The 13,854-nt window shown below is 46.7% G+C and overlaps 1 protein-coding gene across 3 annotated transcripts in view; it reads left to right on the top strand.

Annotated features, from left to right (window-relative positions):
• Positions 1 to 11,157, top strand: part of TCTN3 (tectonic family member 3) — a 39,299-nt gene extending 28,142 nt beyond the window's left edge. For 2 of the 3 annotated variants that reach the window (XM_006157312.3, XM_027775258.1), the window contains one exon: positions 9,458 to 11,157. In XM_006157312.3, the coding sequence (XP_006157374.1) occupies positions 9,458 to 9,682 (225 nt within the window). In that variant the 3' untranslated portion in view covers positions 9,683 to 11,157. The remainder of the gene's footprint in view (positions 1 to 9,457) is intronic. The other variant, XM_027775259.1, reaches the window with a different exon arrangement.
• The last annotated feature ends 2,697 nt before the right edge of the window (positions 11,158 to 13,854 follow it).

Here is a 13,854-nt window from a genome sequence, read left to right as displayed (position 1 = left end):
TCTCCTCCATTCTCCTCTCGGGATCTTGGGCACGCACGCACACGCACCTGGTGTGAGTTTAAGCCACCGGGTCCGGGACACGAACCACGGTCGACTACGTGGGAGTCCAGCGACATAGCCATTACGCTAACTGCTGGTTCCCCACTAGTTGATACCTTGAGCACAGATGCAAAAACAGAAATCTAAGAAATAGTATCCACAGCCTTTTTCTTTAACAAAATGAGAGTTAACATACAGTGCTTTAAAAATTTGATGTGGGGACCGGCAGGTGGCATAGTGGTTGAGGTAGTGGACTCCTACCTGGTCAACAGTGGTTCAAGTCCCAGACCTGGTAGATTGCTTTCTCACTTTCTCTGGTGAGTGCACATGCCCTATAGGAAAAATATAATAAATAATATTAAATAAATGATTCTTTAAAAAAAAATGTGATCATGAGGGTGTGGAATAACCTATAGGGTGTACATGTTACCAAACCCAACCAAAACCTAATCCAAACTCTTCGTGTTTCAAAATAAACGCTATTTTGGGACAAAGGATTTGCTGCACTTTGAATTGAATTGAAGCGAGCCTCCCAAAGTGTTGAAGCAGAATCACTGACGGTGATTTCTGAAGGAAGCTAGACATGAAGCAGAAGCCAACCACGCGGATCAACTGGATCCACAGTCAAAGGAATGTGCTGCCTCGGCGCTGTCTGTCTGTGTGGACAAAAGGAAGGCGGTGGGCAGACTGAGGCGCCTCACTCCCCTGCTCTTGCTGCACGTGGCAAACTGAGGTCTCGCGTTTTGTGTATACATAACTTCAGAAACAAGGGAGAACATTAGACTTCACAGTTCAAATATCACATACTGAACACTTTTTTCTTTCCAGTTTTTGTTAGCGAGCGTGTGCACGTGTTAGAGACAAAGGGAAAGTGAGAAATCACTCTCCAGGGGGAATAACCACGCTTCAGTCCTTTCCCCTCCACTCTCCTCAGGGTTTCAGACACACATGCACATGTACACGGTGTGATTCTCAAGCTGCTGCATCTGGGACTCGAACTGCAAAACTGGCCATGTGGGATCCCGTACCCTTACCTCCATACCACTTGCTGGCCCTACACTAAATATTCTTAAGGTAGTAGAACTTAGGTGTTAATAACAGTATTATCCAGGGACCTGCACAAATCAAATTACTTTTAGATGGTAACTTTTAGGCTGTGTTTGCTCTAACCCTCTATGCAATCATAGAGGCAATTTTTTTTTTGAGAGAGATTTTTTTTTTCGCTAAAGGGCGCGTGCGCTCGCCAGACAGACAGAGACATAGAGACAGAAAGCGAGAAATCACCCCCCAGGGGGGATGGTCACACCTCAATCCCTTCTCCTCCATTCTCCTCTCGGGATCTTGGGCACGCACACACACGTGCCCGGCATGAGTTTTAAGCCACCGGGTCCGAGACGCGAACTGCGGTCGACTACATGGGAGTCCAGTGACAGCCATTATGCTAACTGCTGGTTCCCGAGGCAATTTTTTAATAAATGAAAAATGAGCATTTCATTTGAAATATTTGTTAGCCATTATATGAACGCATGAGTGAATTAATTAAGCCCAGTGTTTAGGGACCCTAATTAGTGTGATGGGAAGCATAAGAGCCAAAGGTCTATAATAGCTGACTATTAAATAGCTCTGACATACTTTCTACTTCATGACTTACTATCTCCTGTTCTCTGTCTCCAAAAATATCTCTACTCTTTTTTCAGAAGAAAAATCAAAGTCCTAATTGAGCGTGCTCCATGTCAAGTACCATGCCTGGAGCTAGGTATAAAGAGGTGAAGATTGGGGACCAGCCGATGGCATGGTGGTTACGTCACTGGACTCCTATGTAGCCAACCTCTGTTCAAGTCCCAGACCTGGTGGCTTGAAAGCACACCGGGCACATGTGAGTGCGTGCCCAAGATCCTAAGAGAACAGAGAAGGGATTGCGGTGTGGCCATCTCCCTAGGGAGTGGTTTCTTATTTTCTGTCTCTCCATCTCTTTTTGTCTGGTGAATGGACGCATCCTATAGCAAAAATTTCAAATGATAAAAACCAAAAAGGGGGTGAGGGGACTGGCAGGAGGTGTGGTAGTTAAGGCCCTGGACCCCCATATGGCCGACCACCATTCAAGTCCCAGATCTGGTGGCTTTCTGTTTCACTTTCCCTCTCTTTCTCACTCTGTCCCTCTCTGGTCATAGTAAAAGAAATAAATTAAACGTAATATTCTTTAAAAAAAAAAAAAGAGGTGAAGGTACAGACATTATCCCTGAAAGGGGATGCTGAGGTGAAGCTACAACAGTTCCCGCTGCCATAGAAATTCACCAGGAAATACTGCCGGCCTGAACCCAAATGGAGGCTGTGAGGGCTGTGAACCATAGAAGATTTGGGGGCGCCACAGGGAGGACTCGATTGCTTGGATGTAGAGGTTAAGGGGAAGAAGTAAAGGTTGATAGATAGTTTTCTGTTTGTAATTTAAGTGTATTTATTTCTTCCATGAAAGAGAGAGGAGAAAGACAGTACCCCACCAGGGTCGAGGCCATGAGCCACCCCCAGCTCAGCCAGCCCTGACTTCTGGGCATGCACATGCCCGGTACTTAGGAGGCCTGCATACTTCCCGTCAGTCGCTTGTAGAGCATTGCATTTAAACTGCCACAGGGTGCATGCACTTGCTAGAGAGGAGAGCGCCCCCAGTGGGGCTCAGCCATGTCACAGTGCTTTCTCCATTCCACCTTCCTGTCACGCACACGTGCCCAACATGTACTTAAACTACTGACCTGCAGTTAACCATGTGGATGCAGCTCCTTTAACTACTGAGGTATGGGACCAGCATGAAAGGTTTTTAATACATTTTTATCCACTTTTTAATGTCTTATATGTCAGGCCTCGTTGACTTCCCAAGTGTAATTCTGCTTTGTCCCATAACCTCTGTGTACCTGACCCTCCAGCTCGTCCCACGCCCACTCTATTTTAGTGAATGTGCTTGTCGCTTTCTTCTTTTGTTTATTTTTGTTTTGTTTTGTTCTGTGTACTATTGTAGAACCCACTGGGAATATACATCCCCAAGTGACCCTTAACCAGTGACTTAAGAGTGTAGATGATGTGAAAGCCCAGCCCCTTAGCTTTGGGCTGGGACGACGCATGTCATGAGACTGTGAAGCCTACCTTATATTTCAGTTCTCCGGCAGGTTGGACTGATACTAGATAAATGTATAATTGACCAGAATAATACAAACATATACACACATATACACACGTACACATATATATAATTTTTTTTAGAGATATAGGGTGTGTGCATTCTCCGGAGAGACAGAGACAGACAGAAAGCAAGAAATCACCCCGTGCAGTGGGGGTGGCCACACTGTAGTCCCTTCTTCATTCTCTTCTCAGGATTTTAGGCACGCACGCACACATGCCCAGCATGAGCTTTAAGCCTCTGGGTCCAAGACTCGAACTGCAGTCGGCTATGTGGAAATTCAGCAACATAACCATTATGCCATCTACTGGTTCCTCAAACATATATTTTTTTAAAGTCCAAAAAAAGTGCCATATCTTAAAAAGTCAAGTCTGGCTGACTCCGTGGCAAGGGCTTAAGGAAGCTGTATCCCACACGGCCAGCAGCATGGTCTGAGTCCTGGGCCCAGCGACTTGAGAAGCATGCTTAGCGTGTGTACGTTTGTGTCCAAAATCCCGAAAGGAGGGGAGAGATAGAGGAGAAGGAACTGTGGAATGACGATTCTTGCTTCTTTCTCTCTGACAAGTGCATGCACCCTCTGAGGTCACATCCTGTATACCTCCCTGCCATTCTGCTCTCCAGAAATTATCCAGGGGACCACCTGCTGGCCCCCTGAACGGATGATTAATTATTAATAATTAACTTATTATTCATTAACAATAAACTTGATAATAATGATGTTTATTATTTAATAATAATAATAATAATGAATCTTTAAAAATTACCTTTCACCCTTTAAGAATTATTTTATTTAACTTTGTTTATTTGTTTGTTTGTTTATTTATTTATTTATTTTAGTTTGACCAGAGAGGGACAGAGTGAGAAAGAGAGAGACAGGGAAAGTGAGAAAGCAAGCCACCAGGTCCAGGACTTGAACTGTTGTCGGCCATGTGGAAATCCAGCATCCTTAACCACCATGCCACCTTCCAGCCCGCCTATTCACCTTTTTCTAATCTGCTTTTTTTCTGGCATTTGCCTTAATTTCTAAACAATATGTGTACTTATCTCTCAAATCATCAATTCTGGAGGAAAAGGTTTAACTTCCTATTTTGGAGGCAAGTTCAGCTCTAATAATTTCTTTTACCCTTCCCACTTCTCTCCAATGTATTTAGGTCAGAATATGTTATTAGAGCCAGTCAGTGGTGTGATGGTTAAGGCAGCCGGATCCCACATGGCTGACTGGTTTGAGTCCTGGGCTTGGCAGCTTGAAAAACATGCCAGGCACCCAAAATCCTGAAAGGAGAAAGGGAAGAGAAGAGATTGTTGCATGGCGATCCCCTGTGGGTGCTTTCTTAGTTCCCTCCTCTCTCTGTCAAGCACATGTACCCTCTAGCAAATTTTCAAATATGTATATTTTATTAACTCAGTAGTGTTTCATTATTATCATTATGTCAGTATTCATCCTGAGCCAAATAATTTGTTTTTTGTGATCCTTTGTTTCTTTGAAATCAGTAATTACATTGTTTCTTTCTCAGTTTTGAGTTAATGGCTAAGACTTTTCATGCTTGCCTTTTTTTTTTTTTAGAGAGATTTTTGCTATAGGGCATGTGTGCTTGCTGGAGAGACAGGCAAAAAGAAAAATCACCCCTCGGGGGGATGGCCATGCTACAGTCTCTTCTCTGTTGTCCTCTCGGGATCTTGGGCAGGCACACCCGGTGTAAGCCGCCAGGTCCAGGATTCAAACTGTAGTCGACTCCATGGGAGTCCAGAGACGTAACATTATGCCTTCTGCTGGTCCCAAGACCTTCCATGCTTTCTGCCAGCTGAACTGTAGTTCCTCTGCTGTGCTGTGCTACTTTAGAACTCCTTTTATCTAATAACAGTTTTGTTTCTGTTAACCAAGTTGCCCTGCCTTCCTCCCCCTCCCCTTCTAAGCTGCTGAGATCCACCATTCTTTCTCTTCTACTCAATCAAGTCTTTTTTTTTTTAAAGAATTAGTTATTTAATTCTATTTACTCATTCATTTATTTTAATTTGACCACAGAGAGAGAAAAAGAGGGTAAGTGAAAAAGCAAGCACCAGGTCTAGGACTCAAACTATGACTGGCCATATATATGGGAGTGTCCAGCGCCCCAACCACCATGCCACCTGCTGGCCCCATCAAATATATTTTTTTAATTCCCAGAGGATGCATACACTTGCCAGAGACCTAGAGAGAATCCCCTCTTCATTCCCCCATCCTATCAGGATCTGGGCCTGTGTGCACACATGCCTGGCATTCTTCCAGTCCACCAGGGCCAGGATGCAAACCGAAAGAGTTTGCCCTCTTCCTAAAGATTCTGAAATGAGTCAGAATTGCACATTAATTAAATCAACCCCTAGACAGTACTGAATCCAAAGCTAAAAAATTCATTCCCTATTCTACAAGGGCACTTCAAGAAGCTCATGGAAAAATAGAATTCAAGTATAGATTTGTTTTGGCGTAAGAAAAAAATTGAAGTCCAATGTGCAAGGTTTTATCTAATGCACATTTTCCATGAACTTTTTGTTTTATTTTTCTCCAGGTTGTAGAGGCATGCGTTTACTAGAGAGGCGGCGGGGGCGGGTGAAAGCACCCTCCAGTAGGGCGTAGCCACTCGGCAGCTCTTCCTCCTCCGTGTCTCTATCCTGCTGGGGTTTCAGACACACAGGCACGTGTTTCTGGCCAGGACTCAGGCTGCAGTTGGCCATATGGGATCAAGTTCCTCTTAACCTCCAGGCTAGAGGACTGGCCGTCGAGGAACTTTCTGAAGACCCCTCATGTTTCCTATCCCAAGATATTTCTAGTAACCCTGGCCCAGTTAAGCTCAGAATGCATTCTGAATTTTATTTTTTTTTAAGTTTGTGCCATAGGGTGTGTGCACTCACCAGAGACATAGAAGGGACGGTGAGAGGGAAAGTGAGAAGTCACTCCCCACGGGAAAGGCCATGCTGCAATTTCGTTTTCTCCGTTCTCCTGGGATTGGGGCGCACATGCACGTACGCCTGGCGTGATTTTCAAGCCACCAGGCCCAGGACTGGAACCATACTTGGCCATGTGAGAGTTCAGCTCCTTAACCACAATGCCACCTGCTGGCTGGCCCTTGGAATAGCAATGTTAATATGCTTTATACTTTAACAAAAATAGGAATGTCAGCTACAGCGATTTGCTCTAAATTTTTGCTATAGGGCATGTGTGCTTGCTGGAGAGACAGGCAAAAAGAAAAATCACCCCTCGGGGGGATGGCCATGCTACAGTCTCTTCTCTGTTGTCCTCTCGGGATCTTGGGCAGGCACACCCGGTGTAAGCCGCCAGGTCCAGGATTCAAACTGTAGTCGACTCCATGGGAGTCCAGAGACGTAACATTATGCCTTCTGCTGGTCCCAAGACCTTCCATGCTTTCTGCCAGCTGAACTGTAGTTCCTCTGCTGTGCTGTGCTACTTTAGAACTCCTTTTATCTAATAACAGTTTTGTTTCTGTTAACCAAGTTGCCCTGCCTTCCTCCCCCTCCCCTTCTAAGCTGCTGAGATCCACCATTCTTTCTCTTCTACTCAATCAAGTCTTTTTTTTTTAAAAGAATTAGTTCAAGTCTTTTTTTTTTTAAAGAATTAGTTATTTAATTCTATTTACTCATTCATTTATTTTAATTTGACCACAGAGAGAGAAAAAGAGGGTAAGTGAAAAAGCAAGCACCAGGTCTAGGACTCAAACTATGACTGGCCATATATATGGGAGTGTCCAGCGCCCCAACCACCATGCCACCTGCTGGCCCCATCAAATATATTTTTTTAATTCCCAGAGGATGCATACACTTGCCAGAGACCTAGAGAGAATCCCCTCTTCATTCCCCCATCCTATCAGGATCTGGGCCTGTGTGCACACATGCCTGGCATTCTTCCAGTCCACCAGGGCCAGGATGCAAACCGAAAGAGTTTGCCCTCTTCCTAAAGATTCTGAAATGAGTCAGAATTGCACATTAATTAAATCAACCCCTAGACAGTACTGAATCCAAAGCTAAAAAATTCATTCCCTATTCTACAAGGGCACTTCAAGAAGCTCATGGAAAAATAGAATTCAAGTATAGATTTGTTTTGGCGTAAGAAAAAAATTGAAGTCCAATGTGCAAGGTTTTATCTAATGCACATTTTCCATGAACTTTTTGTTTTATTTTTCTCCAGGTTGTAGAGGCATGCGTTTACTAGAGAGGCGGCGGGGGGGGGGGGAAGCACCGCGGCGGGGGCGGGTGAAAGCCCCCTCCAGTAGGGCGTAGCCACTCGGCAGCTCTTCCTCCTCCGTGTCTCTATCCTGCTGGGGTTTCAGACACACAGGCACGTGTTTCTGGCCAGGACTCAGGCTGCAGTTGGCCATATGGGATCAAGTTCCTCTTAACCTCCAGGCTAGAGGACTGGCCGTCAAGGAACTTTCTGAAGACCCCTCATGTTTCCTATCCCAAGATATTTCTAGTAACCCTGGCCCAGTTAAGCTCAGAATGCATTCTGAATTTTATTTTTTTTTAAGTTTGTGCCATAGGGTGTGTGCACTCACCAGAGACATAGAAGGGACGGTGAGAGGGAAAGTGAGAAGTCACTCCCCACGGGAAAGGCCATGCTGCAATTTCGTTTTCTCCGTTCTCCTGGGATTGGGGCGCACATGCACGTACGCCTGGCGTGATTTTCAAGCCACCAGGCCCAGGACTGGAACCATACTTGGCCATGTGAGAGTTCAGCTCCTTAACCACAATGCCACCTGCTGGCTGGCCCTTGGAATAGCAATGTTAATATGCTTTATACTTTAACAAAAATAGGAATGTCAGCTACAGCGATTTGCTCTAAAAATTGAATGCTTTCACTCCATTACAAAGTTCTTAGGGAAAAATCAAAGCCCTAACAATCTATCTTTTTGATAAATTAAAGTCCAAACAAAGTTTATTACCTAGTAATAAACTCCTCATTTCTATCTTTGAAATTAAAGTCCAAAGAAAGTTTATTACCTAGTAATAAACTCCTCATTCTTTTAGTGTGGTTAGTGTAAGCTGATTGTCAATGCCTGTTGGAATCAGAATTCCCTCTTACTTCAGGCCTAGGAATCTAGTTGGTTCTTTAAGCCCCTTGTAGGTTATATTAGCTGTGCCAAGTCCTTCATGAAACTGTTTAGAAAAATAGAAATTAAAGTCCAAAGAAAGTTTATTACCTAGTAATAAACTCCTCATTCTTTTAGTGTGGTTAGTGTAAGCTGATTGTCAATGCCTGTTGGAATCAGAATTCCCTCTTACTTCAGGCCTAGGAATCTAGTTGGTTCTTTAAGCCCCTTGTAGGTTATATTAGCTGTGCCAAGTCCTTCATGAAACTGTTTAGAAAAATACTCCAGAGAGTTAAGATGGCATGCAGGAGTGTCACAGCAACAATCCCACACCTGTTTAAAATAATAATAATCAATCCTTAGAAGAATGATTCCAGGCAAAAGTAAGTCCCCAGAGCCTGGTGCTTACTCTTGCTAAAGACCATAGCAGATAAAGCGTGTGTCAGAGTGACGGAAAGTGAATAGAAAACATCTTCATTTCAGGTTCCACGGGGTCATTATTTACTGTCACGTGATAATGTGAAGTTTGCTGGTGAGCACGGGGAACAAAGGGAGTCCATTTTAGATAACCATGATTCCAGCCCCGGTGCCCTCGAGCTGCAGCCATGTCTGCCACAAGCTGTCTGATAGAGAGGTGCCTGAGCCAGCCCGCCGGGCCTTCGCCTGGGAGCAGCCGATCTATGACTTGAACTGGCCGGTGGTTGGGAGGGCTTTAAATGTGCGTTGCTGAAGTCTTTGCTTTTTCTGCAAGATTTCACTGTTGTGCGATGTAGAAGAAATAGAATTGTGCTCCTACTTCCACTTGCACATGTGTACTGTTTCAGAGTCCAGAGCCTTCTGGGCCCAGACACGGTGTCCTGGTACGGCAGAGCTGTCACGCACACAACATGGTCCTGCCATCTGGCCTCTCTGATAGCAGGCAGCTCCCCAGCTGGGGAAGTTACAGTCGTGTCTAGGTGGGTGTAACCGTCCTAGTACTCAAAGTCATGGACTGTTACCAAGAAATGCGTTTCATTTTATTCTGAGAACTGTGTAGACCAATCTGAGAAAAGTGTGTATCTTACTTAGAGCAATTTGGTTTTGGTCTTTCCTTGGGGAAAATAACAGCCAAGTTGGAGTGCTATACGGATGGGTACCAAGCCCTGACCTGTCACTGATTTTCTTCCTGTAGGATTCCCAGCAAGAACCTGAAATCTCTCTGACAACACTCGTGAACTTTGTGGACATTACCCAGAAGCCAGAACCTCCAAGGGGCCAACCCAGAATGGACTGGAAACTGCCGTTTGACTTCTTCTTCCCTTTCAAAGTGGCATTCAGCAGAGGAGTGACTGCTCAGAAGGGCTCCGCCCTACCCACCCTCGTTCTGTGCCTCTTACTGCTGGCGCGCTCAGCCTAGAGACTAAGTGAAGAAAGCGTGTTCAGGTTCCCAGTTTCCCTGTGGGAAGCTCTGAGTCAGCCTACTTATCTTGGCTAAACAGATTCTCCCCTGCTCATGACCAGAGATGAACTTGATACAGTACGGGTTCTAACTGAAGGTATCTGCTATAGGGCATGAGCGCTCGCCGGAGAGGCTGAGGGGGACGGGGAGACAGAAAGTGAGAGATCCTCCCCAGGGGCGATGGCCATGCTACGGTCCCTTCTCCAGTCTCCTGTTGGGTTTTGGGCATGCACATACACATACACCTAGCGTGAGTTTCAAGCCTCTGGGTCCAGGACTCAAACCTCAGTCAGCCATATGGGAAGCCAGCAATGTCACCCCTATGCTGTGTACTGGTCCCCAAAGGCATCTTTGTATACTTAAGAAGATGTTTAGAAAAGCAATATACCTTTTCTTCATTGTAGCCCTCAGCTAGGGCTCTGTGTCCCCCCGGGAACGTGCTCACTCCTCAGCTTCTCAAGCTGGAGAGGCAAAGAGCCTTCCTCCAGCCCTGCCAGTGCTGTAGGCCCAGCTAAAGGCGTGCGAGATCTCCGTCCACCTGCTCACAGGCACAGTCAGGCCCGACAGGAAGAGGAACACGCTGCTGTCACCCCACAGGAACTTGGCATAGCTGCCCTCTGGACTTGGAGGCACTGACTGCTCAGGACAGAAAACTGCTGGCACATTTCATCTGGCTCCTTCGCCAAGGTCTGGCCTCACCCTTGACCCAGGCATCAGGGGAAAACAGGTCTTTGTACTGAGTGTCTAAGGCGAATGAAATCCTGGCTCCCTTCCTACAAGGAGGTGACCCCACCTGCTCTTTCCTTCTTCCCACTGTGGTGAGGGAAATAAAACTGGCTGAGTGCTTTGTTGCGTGGGCCCCAGTGGCCTAGCAGAAGGAAGCTGACCACTGGGCACCTTGTGGATCTTCCGTGTGTGTGCAGTTAGAGAGGGGACTTTCATTCATCTTAGGGAACCTGGGTTCTTTTCCTGGGAGACGCATGGTTGTATGACACTGGCATGAGTATTGTGTTCAGCATGAAATGTTTCCTAGCATAACGTTGGCTTACAAAGGGCTCTGCCTGCCCATCGCAGAGATTCCGGCATGCAGAGAGAAGTGCTTTAGAAGGCAGTTTCTGGGCCAGCAGGTGGTGTGGGGGCTGGATCCCACATGACCGACCACATGGTTTGGGTCCTGGCCCCAGGGGCTTGGGAGTCATACCAGGCACATGTACATGTGTGCCCGGAGTCCTGGGACGAGAGGGGATTGCAGCATGGCTGTCGGCCATTTGACTTTCTGCACGGTTTTTATTTAACCATATATTCAATTTAAAGAGGTTCTTTTACTGTAAAAGATGATGTACAGTTTGGGAATTGAAACCCCAGCCTGCTGTGGAGAGACAGGCACTGTCATGTACTTCTGGTGAGATTATAAACTGGTGGAGACCTCAGGACAGAGGCAGGTAGCTCTTTGATTATTTGTACCAAAAGCCTTAAAAACATGAATACGGGGGGCCAGCAGGTGGTGTGGTGGTTAAGGTGCTGGACACCTACATGGCCAACTGTGGTTCTAGTCCTGGACCCTGTGGCTTGAAACTCACACTGGGCACATATGTGTGTGTGTCCAAAATCTATCTCCCCAGGGGGTGATTTCTCACTTTCCCCCTCTCTGTCTCTGTCTCTCTCCGGTGAACTCACATACCCTATAGCAAGGACCTAAAAATAAATAAATAAAAATAAGTGGATACACTTTGACTCAACAATCCCAGTTATTAGAGATCCAAGGGAAAAGTGTCCAGTAGGGGACACGTAAGTAAATTATAGTATATCCATAAATTGGAATGTTCGACACTGTATAGACCTGCCTTCGTTGCCATAAAAAAATCATTTCATCATCATCATTATTATGTTCTGGTTTGATTAGAGAGAGACAGAGAGAGAAAGTGAGAAAGCGAGCCATCCGGTCCGGGATTCGAACCATGGTCGGCCATATGGGAGTCCAGCGCCTATAACCACCATGCCACCTGCTGGCCCAAAAAATCTTTTTTTAAAGACAGAGTGTTGATATAGTACCCAGGCTGGCCCGAACTCATGATCCTCCTGCCTCGGCCTCCTGAGTAGGTGAGGTGCAGGCCACTGCACCCCGCCAGCATGATTGGTTCTTTTTCTTTCTTCATGATAGAGTACGTGTGCACACGTGCGAGAGACTGCCTCGGGGTGGTCTGGTCACGCCCCAGTCCCCTTCCTCCGGACTCCAGCCTGTTTGATCGTGGGCGCTCACATGCGTGCCCAGCGCATTTCAGGCGGGCCGAGCCAGCGATTTGCACTTCAGGTGCTGTATGGGATCCACCGCATCACTGCTGCACCACGGGCCAGCCCAGTGGTCTGTTTTTAAGTGAACAGAACAGACTACAGAACAGAGCATATACTCTGTGGCCCTATTTTTGTTTTTTTTAAAAAAAAAAAAGTACAAACAATTCTGGAGGCTATATGTCAAAAATGGGCATAAAAAAGTATCTCTGATTTTTATAATCAGAAAATGAAACCATGTTTGAATAAAGTAGGTATTTGTTCTCTGGTTTACTGCCTGCAGGAATGTCCCTTGCCTACACGCGTGCGCGTGAGTGTGTGTGTGTGTGTGCAGCGTTCTGGGCCAGGCTTCTCAGTCAGTGGTTCCTAGTGCGGGACACAGCCACCTCCTGGGTGCTGTATAAAAGTCTAATTCCTGGGCTCCCCCTAGAGATTGTGACTCACTGGTGGGGAGTGGGCCTTCCAGGGGGAAGTTGAACATCGGGTAATCTATTTTTTAACGCCTTGCTGGTGCTTCTGATGTGCAGCCCAGTTTGTGAAGCTGTGAAGTGATGCAGCGCAGAGCGGCTGAAACCAGCTTCCTCCGCCTCTGTCCCGACTGCCCACTCATGATTACGTCCACCCTTTTTCCGAGAATCCCGAGCTCTGCTGAGGGGTGGGCTCAGCCTCCGGATCCGGATCTGCGCACGATCCTCCCCGCTCTGCCACAGCTGACTGGACCAAGCAAGGCCAGGAAGAGCTTCTTCCCTCCTGGGAATTTGGAGCCGAGTCCAAGGCTAGAGTTGGTCAGGAGCGGACACGACCTCGAAGGGTTTCTTAGGGCTGGGGAGGTTCTTCACTGACTACTCATGAACGGCGAGTCTCTTACAGGAGGCACAGGGGGAGGCGCAGTGCAGGTGCAGCTGGACCCACGTGGTCGGGGTTCTGAGTCCGTGTCCTGGGATCTCTGGGCACACCAGTCACACGTGTCCGTGATCCAGATTGGCGGGGAGGGGGTGGGCTGCAATGCAGGGGCCCTGTCGGAGGGGCTGGCCCCCCTCCCGTCCCTCTCTCTCACACACAATAAGTAATAAACGTTGACAAGGCCGGTAGCAGAGCCATACAGGCTGTAGGGTGCTGCTGCACAGGGCTGGAGCCACCTGGGGGGCCTGGGTTCAGATCTGGGGTGGACCTGAGTGTGTGAGAGCACCTGAGTGCACAGCCGCCATCCCGGCTGGCTGGGAGGCTGGGGGAGACCTGCAGTGTGGCCAGACCCCATCACGGGCATCTCTCCCTCTCCCCCCATTTCTTTCCCTCAATAAAATACTAAAAAAGAAAAGAAAGGGCCCATTAGGTGGTGTGGTAGTTAAGGCAGCTGGATTCCACATGGCTGACTCTGTGGTGTGAATCCCAGACCTGGTGGCTTGAAAATCATGTTGGGCACATGAGCATATGTTCCCAAAATCCCAAGAGGAGAATGGAGGAAAAGGTTTCAGTGTGGCCATCCCTCCTTTGGGATGACTTCTCATTTTCCCTCTCTTTGTCACTCTCTGGCAAGTGCATACACCCCATGGCAAAAATCTTAAAAAAAAAAAAAAAAGAAAGAAAGAAAAAGAAAGAGAAAGAAAGAAAGAAAGAGGGGAAAAGGAAGAAGATGTGAAGTTTAAACAAGAAATAGAAGGGCCGGCAAGTGGCATGGTGGTTAAAGGCGCTGGACTCCCACATGGCCGGCCACAGTTCAAGTCTTGGACCTGGTGGCTTGCTTTCTCATTCCTCTCTGTCTCTGATCAAACTGGAAAATAATAATGATAATAATAATACATAAAGTTAAATAAAATAATTCTAAAAAAAAAAAACTATAA

This window comes from Tupaia chinensis, unplaced genomic scaffold (assembly GCF_000334495.1).
Source record: "Tupaia chinensis unplaced genomic scaffold, TupChi_1.0 Scaffold000539_1, whole genome shotgun sequence".
NCBI lineage: Eukaryota > Metazoa > Chordata > Mammalia > Scandentia > Tupaiidae > Tupaia > Tupaia belangeri.
Note: the sequence above shows the minus strand (reverse complement) of the source record. Positions and strands in the feature narration are given on the sequence as shown.